This window comes from Echinococcus granulosus (genome assembly GCF_000524195.1).
Source record: "Echinococcus granulosus chromosome Unknown EG_S00001, whole genome shotgun sequence".
Taxonomy (NCBI): domain Eukaryota; kingdom Metazoa; phylum Platyhelminthes; class Cestoda; order Cyclophyllidea; family Taeniidae; genus Echinococcus; species Echinococcus granulosus.
The window spans coordinates 731,758-739,577 of NW_020170381.1; the positions used below are offsets into that span (position 1 = coordinate 731,758).

Below are 7,820 nucleotides of genomic sequence, written 5' to 3' on the forward strand. Positions count from 1 at the left end.
TTAATTATTCCACAGTCTTCGAGCCTAGATTCTTACAATAGACCATACAAGAAATTCCTTTCCTCTGAAAACATGAACATTTCTACCTCAAATAGTGGGATCAACAATGGTCCTAGCCACAACGGTGTGAAACGGAAGCTGATCATTCACAATGTACCCAAGCCATCGTCGGATGATAAAACAGTTAATGTCCCGATAAGCCTCACTCTTTGTATGATGTTCATCTACATCCTGATCGGTGCCACGGTCTTTTGCATGTGGGAGAATCCCGATTACATCAAGTGGTCGTACTTCTGTTTTGTCACCTTATCAACTATTGGATTCGGAGATATCGTTCCAGGTGGGTATGGCATCTTGACTCAATACTTGCTGAGAGCTGACAAGTTTGAGATCTTGTAAGATGTCTTCGCACTTGCTACTTGCATTTACTCAAATACGACTACTTAAAGTCAAATAGACGCAAAGTTAAAATTAGCTGCTTTGATACAATCCCGTTTGTGATGGGCACACTACCACAAATAAGAAATTATCTAAAATGAATTTCAGAAAGGTTAGTGCTGTGCGGTTTACATTGCTCGCAGGAAGTGCCGTCGATTGGAAGCATTTTTGACGTATCATAGGTGTCTTCAGGAGCTAAAAATGGTTTCATTTTGGTCATGTTATCTTCTAATTTTCCTACAAAAAATCTAGGACACCATTGCTAGAGTTGTAGGTGTATTTTTTGGAAAACTGGTACTTCATCGGCCTGAGAACATTTACTATCATGTTTTATTACAAAGTGGCTTCTGCTTACGTATGTCCATTAAAACAGATTAGGTATTTGGTGTTCTACTCTAAACTGAAAAAAGACAGTTTGAATTATCGCGCCTAAATTAAACCAATTACGATAAAAATTTAATTGTCCGGACTCTAAATAATATGTATTTAATGGACTTATTCAAAGTTGGGTTCGTACTTCGCCTTGTCTGCAAACTTAATTGAAGGCTAACAGTCAAAGATAATGCTTTTACTGTAACTATCATCTACCCATCCAAATTTTGAAGCATTTAAACTCTGAAAAAAATGCAGATTCGTCGATTTGTGTGCAAATACACCCTGTTTAACATTCGTTGGGCGTTATTTCCCTCGTGTATCCTCGTTTTCAACATAACCGTTGACTATTTGAGTTGTTCCACTGCGATAATCTGAGCATCGTCTTTACTCTCACCTCAAAGAAAGCAGTGTGTTGTTTTCGAGTCTTGAGCCCAGCGTGTACATGCTGCTTCAAAGAGAGTTTTCAATGCGGTTGCTGCCCTAACTTTATAAAATCCGCCGGAATCCACAACTCGTAGTCCGAATGGCAACAAACCTTGTTTCCAAAAATTGGAACGAGAATTGCTGCTGATGTTAACATCATTACTACAGGAAGACTTGGAATCAGAATGGCGCATTTTCGCATCCCGCAGTCCGTGCTTTCACTTACCAGTTATCGTGCCAATTAGCGACGGATCTTCCCCGATCTCCATCCTCTGAGAAATCTATTTGAAAACTACATGGCTCCATTAGAAATGAATGTAAACAGATTTCGTGAATATTATAATGAGGAAAGTATAATTTTTCCTGTATGCAAATAAATAAAATTCGAAAGTAAAGTACTTTTAAGGATTGCCTTCAGTGTTCAATAGGAGCTCTATTTTACGCCATATCGTAGATTCCAAACAGAAGATATTGTGAATTCTGAATAGTGGTATACGTTTTCGTCATATTAACTATAAATCCCGTTAAGTATACTGTTTTGTTCTATTCCCTTGGTCAACACTTACCCCAGACTGTAAAGTAGGGTCATTTTGGTGTTTTATTTTAAAGTTAATCCTTAGAGATATATTTGTTTTGGGGTCATTTCCTTTTTTATATGCTGTTAGCTGACTTTTTGAAAAAGTCATGTGGAAAAAATGCTGAGGAACAAATTTATCCTTGACGCAAAAGCTTAAAGGGGTCGTAGACGGCAGACATGTTAACTGCAGCCTTAAGCCCGCTTTGTTGACTTAAAGATCTGTATTTCGGGGGAAAAAAAAGAATGTCCTTCATGTGACTGCTTGTTCTTCGCTTAAAAATCGCGAGCTAGCTTCACTGCAGGAAGTAGGAGGAATCACTTTGCCTTACGAAGGTTTACCCTTGACACTTAGCCCTTCCTAAAGCTAAATCCGAGGCTGGCGACACTGGCCACTGACTTGCTTTAATTCTCCAAAATATGTTTTGCATTTAAATCACCACTGGATAAAGTGCCAGTGAAGCAAATGTGTAGGACAAGAAAAGCATCATTTATTGATGTATCAAAGGGCATTACAGCTACTATATTTTAATTCCTTCTAATGTGGAAAAAGTAGGTTTCAAACCACTTTTCCTCTAAAAGAAGTATTCGCATCTCATTTACAACATTTTGGTATGCTGTAGAAATGGGTCCCTATCTTAGGGTAAACTCTAGACTAGATTTATTTGCAGTTATTTTTGACTAAGACATTTTCACCTGATTTTAACTGCAACATAAGGAATTAAAAAAATATATTAAACATATGTTGGGTGCAATTAAAGCACGCAAGTCGGAAAATGACTGCAATAAACCTTCACCTGTTTATTTGGGACGAGAAAGTGAACTGCTGTAATCGGGGGCGCTAAATATTTTTGTGCGAATTTGGGACTGCTTTTAGGCTATTGCCCAACAATATCCCAACCTTTACTTATTAACATACTAATACGTCTTATCTGCCAGCAAGAATGAGTGCTCCTAAACGATGCATTTATTGCTCTGTCATTTTAGCATTTAAATTGTGTTCTCAGGGGCTAGCATTGATGGTCATACAAGTTGTCGCCGGAATTAGCACCAGTGCCATGCCGTAAACGGTTACTTTCCCATCAGGGGTTCACTCCATCTCTTAGAAGGTCCCAAGTTCAGATTGATGCTGCTAAACTTGGTTGCCTCCTAGACTACTTTTGCCAAATGCGAATGGGAATGCAATCCGTTAAGGGGGTGTAGTTTAAATATGTTTTTTTAAAGAAAACACTTGGTAATATGTTAAATGTATGCTATTTTATTTACAGATTAGTCAGTTTTTTATTACTGCCCTAAAGATACTAGTTGTATGCGGACATTACGATATTATTGCGTAGGTAATTGTGAAGCATATGCTGTTCCTTGTAAATTAAGGCAGTATTTTGACTTAGTGAGACAACTGGAGCCATAAAAGGCGAAATAAATTGTTATCACACCGTGTTGCTTGGTTTTAATGGGCTTGAAATGATGTAAAGAAAAGCACCCATCCCACTGTAACTGTCTTGTGGTCGACGCGCTTCGATTTGACCCCTGTACAATAAAACAGGGGACCGCAATGTAAGACACTGCTCCTCTGTCGTAGAGCCGTGCCTTACATTTAAATTACGCCACAACCTGAGTGCGATTGATCCCTGTAAAATAATACAGAGGCAAATTTCATTCAAGATTAATAAAACCTTGATGGCATTAATTATGGTCTTAGAGGCAGCTTTTTTGACTGTTTTATGAAAACATATTTTTCGGTTGAAATCCACATGGACTATAGTTAAGTGGTAACCATCATGACTGTTGTCCCTTTTCCATATTTATCTTTATGGTTATGCCTTTGGGGAGGTTCTACAGAACTTTCAGTCTAAACTTATTTGTCGTGCCGGGCACAAATTTCCTTGAAACGATCTACTCACATTGTCTCCCCAACTCTACATCAGGCCACTGCATGTCTATCATCTCCCTCTGTTCGTTCCTACGAGGGATTTGTTGGTGGTATGCGCAACCGTGGGCACAAGTGAAGCGAGGCATTTGTGGTTATCTCCGCAGGCCTTGCAGGAATGCCCACAGTAGCTTAATCCTTCAATTTGTCATACTTCCGAGCTATCCAGTACTTCCACTGGGTTTTTATTTCTAAGCAACATCGATATCAACTTCAATTTGTGTATCTTTTTGAGAATTCATGTAGACTATAAACCTTTGATGAATCCCTTATCATACCCGAAGGATCAGTATCGTTTTTAATACAGGTTTTCCAATGAAGGAGATACTTAGTTTGCTTAGTAATGATTTTTCCAGAAACCGTAATGAAAGTGACGCGGGAAACGGTTGAATAGTTTGAATTTCGCAGCCAGCAAATGCATGAAAAGTGCGCTCATAATGTTTGATTGATGGCTGATTTCAGTCTGCAGAAGTGTACAAAGCGATGTCTGGTGAGTTCCGGCTTCTAGTGCTTTCTAAGATATTGTACACAGTACTGGCTACTGATTTTTGGATCTGAGTGGCTAATATTCTTGGTAAGAAATCGTGAAGAATAGCTCAGTAACATAACTAACTAGCATACAACACACCAGAGGTCAAAATTCCGCCCTTGACGGTTATTTCCAATTAGTGAAAAACTTAACTATGTGCACTATCTTATTTTATGCTGCAGGACATTTGTATATGATGGGTGTTATTTCATGCAAATATGATAACTCTTTAATTTTTGATTTATTTAGCTATATTTTCCTTGCTAAGTGTGGTTTTATTTTTCATGCGTCAGGAAAGATATGTTCCTCTGTATGGCTAAGTACACTATCCTCTATCCATTTCAGGTACAAAGATAGACTCAGAAAACCCAAAGGAAAAGATGATAACCCTCGTCTTCTATGTTGCTATTGGTCTCTCATTCTTCGCAATGTGCTTCAAACTCATGCAGGAGGAGGCAATGAACAAATTGCGTCGAATTGGCCAACGAATGGGCATTCTCAAGCGGCCGGAGGAGGGGCAGGCGGCTAACGTCATCGAAACCACTGACACCAACCCGCTACTCCCCTCCGACGGGGCTGCAGCCATCATAGTAACCACCAACACGCGTGCCAACACGTCCCGCTCCCTCGGGTATCGCTCGGCGTTATGACTTTTCACTAAAAAAACTATCAATTATGTTAACATAAAGTGTAAATGAAACACCAGTAAATGTCATTAAATGAGGCTACATCACTTTTAGTTTTCCAAGTCTGATTTATTGGTCGAAGAACAAATACATTGATAAAGACAAATTATTAATGTTACGTGAATGCAATAAGTTGACAACGTTCAGGGGACCCTTCTAAATTTTCCAAATCGTTGTCATCAGAATGTTTCGGATGTCAAATAATTTATAATTTATCTTGAAATCTTTAGCCAATCCGTATCTGTATTAGGTTTTTCCATTTCAATCCAACCAAATTTCTGACATAATTTGCTTCAGCCGAAACAACTCTGCCATGCTTTTGCACACGGCCACTCGCCCACTAGGGTAAAAGCTTTTCCTTATCAGTGCGCTTCCGCGTGCTCTGCCGTCAGAAGAAATTCTCAAAAACTTCTTTTTCGAAAAGTGGATATGATTACCGGCTATTCAACATGACCTCTATCAAGCTAATTAGCAAGAACTGGGCAGTTTTGAACTTGAAATTAATTTCTCTACTTAGTCTACCTTTTGAGGCCCCTTCTGAGGCCTTTCGGTTGAACCGCGTGGCTCTATTTCACCATTGTTGACGACACCGTAGGTGAAGCTTTTGTATAAACATGGATTCAAGTATTTGTAGCATTAATACTTTTAAAAAAGCGTTTCACATTTGACCTGTCACTACAAAAATATGCTCTTCTATTTTTATCGTACAGTTTTACCCTCCTCAATATTTTAAACAAGCGGAGACGTTATAGGTGTGAATACTCGTTAGTTCAGTGGTTTGTTGAAATGTAATTACTACCGCTTCATCGCACACAACACTACCTTGAGGCATTAAAAGGGCTCGCTACAAAAACACTCAATCAGACCTTTTTAGAATACTTACTTAGATGGGTTAAGCTTTGAGACCAGCGATTGGGGAACCAAAGGAGGATGTTGTGTCTAGGCGCATAAGGTGCCGTTTAGCAGTTCGATAGTGCTTTTTTGAAATTGAACTCAAAAGCTGGCTTATCTTTGGACACCTAATAATCATTGGAGTTTCTTACAATATTTTACGTAGTGCCATAGGGGTATACTAAAGCAATACTTTTTTCCGCATTTCGAAAATACCCTTAATTTGAATACACTCGCATTATAAGTAGAGGCACGCACGAAATGGTGTACTCCAGTTGCGCACAGAGAGGTGGAATTAGAAGTTAAACGTCTGCATTTAAATAGCATGCAAGTGGCTAGCGGTGAATGGTCGGAGGTGAAATGCCAATGGTTATGGTTGCGATAGATTTCGATTCATTCTAAACTTACTTCGCACGTTTGACAGCGTTTGCAGCGCCCTATTTGTCGTAATGCAGTTTTTTCTTGTGGTAAGTTCTCACATCGCTATAACCGATTCCTTTTTTCAACCTTGGGCCCTAAGTAGGGAGTGTTTCGTTCCGTTTGTTCTCGCTTACATTACCTTCAAACAATGCAATGATAAGCAATAAATTCATCACTTTCCGGAGAATGATATTACCTTTACCTTAACTAGGCATTTTATAGGTACGAACGCATTACTACTTAATTATATTCTGACTCAAATTAAACAACAAAAGCCTGTTTTGCTGTTTGGTGAATTCTCCTTCAAGCACAACATGGGGAGCACCACTCGAATGAAAAAATTCCACTGCAACTGAAAATAAAAAAGCACTGCACCTTACGCAGTTGATCGCATATGCTGTCTGTGGGGATCAATGGGCTCTTTTGCTCGAAATTCAACTAGTGCTCGGGTTTGACCTAAAATACCTTGATTGTTTTTTTAACTCTCGGCTTTGGTTACGCGTCCGGGCAATGCCATAGCCTCTCGGTCCTCGTGGAAGGTTTGGAACACTATATCACCAATGATTTGACCTTTTTTAGATAGAAATCGTAGTTTTTCCGTGGTCAGACGCATGATGCTTTCATGTTAATCAATTTTTAGTAAACCTCCCGTACAATTGACGCAATCATAGATACTGTGTCAAAGATGCTTATTTGTGTGCTTTGAGTACTTATGATTCCAAGTCGGCAAACAGATCAGCCTTTTTTGCTACTCCGTAATGACCCCATTTAATACATTGAAAGACCCAACTGTATTTAATTACCCCGGATATTGCAAAGATTCTAATAGAGCATGTATAATCAATCCCAAATGAGCGCCCAACAGCAATGCTCAAAATGTACGTTACAATAGGTAGTTATAAAAAGTATTAGTTACCTGGTGCAATTTTCGAGCGATTGAGATCTAGATTACGTAAACCCATAATAATTTATACAATTCTATCCCCATCTTGTATCAATTATTGTTAGCGTTAATTTGTATCCCTCGATGCGTGCACCAAAGTGTAGACAATGATCACAAGCCTAAGCTCACATTTTTACTTAGCCGAAAGTCGAATAAGGTATGTTCCCACATGCTGCTTGACAAACCTTCCAGTCATCAATTTAACTGAACATTGGCAATTGCGTATTGCTCTACCCCTTTTACCATATATATAATACTTATGTTGTTTTAAAGGGCCTTTCAGGGAGGAGGCAAGCAGGAAATTCGAACCTGGTAACTGGATCGCCCTCTCCCTTACCTAGTGACTGCGCCTCCCCTCCTTCTTGAATATTGTATTTTCCCTATACATCTTGTCGTCTTTAATAAAGATGTCCAAAGCAAACCAATCGGGCTTGTCTAGGAACGCTAGGAATCGGGGAGCGGAGACCGAGGAGTCTCGCTCCACAATGGTGGCAGCGCCCGCTGACCTACCCCCTTTCGAGGAAGATATGGATTTCGAAGAGTGGCTCCTAACTGCCAAATTCAACCTTCCTCTCTATCCCCGTTGTCAAAGAATACCTCTTATCCTTCGC

General features: G+C 39.4%; 2 protein-coding genes across 2 annotated transcripts; both read left to right on the forward strand. All coding sequences in view use genetic code 11, as the record gives it.

Moving 5' to 3' along the window:
• Window positions 1-72: 72 nt before the first annotated feature.
• On the forward strand, window positions 73-620 carry EGR_00083 (Potassium channel subfamily K member; the record flags this gene model as incomplete). Its single annotated transcript, XM_024489332.1, has 2 exons — window positions 73-340; window positions 547-620. 2 exons carry the CDS (start codon window positions 73-75, stop codon window positions 618-620), a joined length of 342 nt encoding a protein of 113 aa, XP_024356010.1.
• Window positions 621-4,223: 3,603 nt separating this feature from the next.
• Window positions 4,224-4,919, forward strand: EGR_00084 (hypothetical protein; the record flags this gene model as incomplete). Its single annotated transcript, XM_024489333.1, has 2 exons — window positions 4,224-4,230; window positions 4,615-4,919. The coding sequence occupies 2 exons, from the start codon at window positions 4,224-4,226 to the stop codon at window positions 4,917-4,919; spliced, it is 312 nt and encodes a 103-aa protein (XP_024356011.1).
• Between the last annotated feature and the right edge of the window lie 2,901 nt (window positions 4,920-7,820).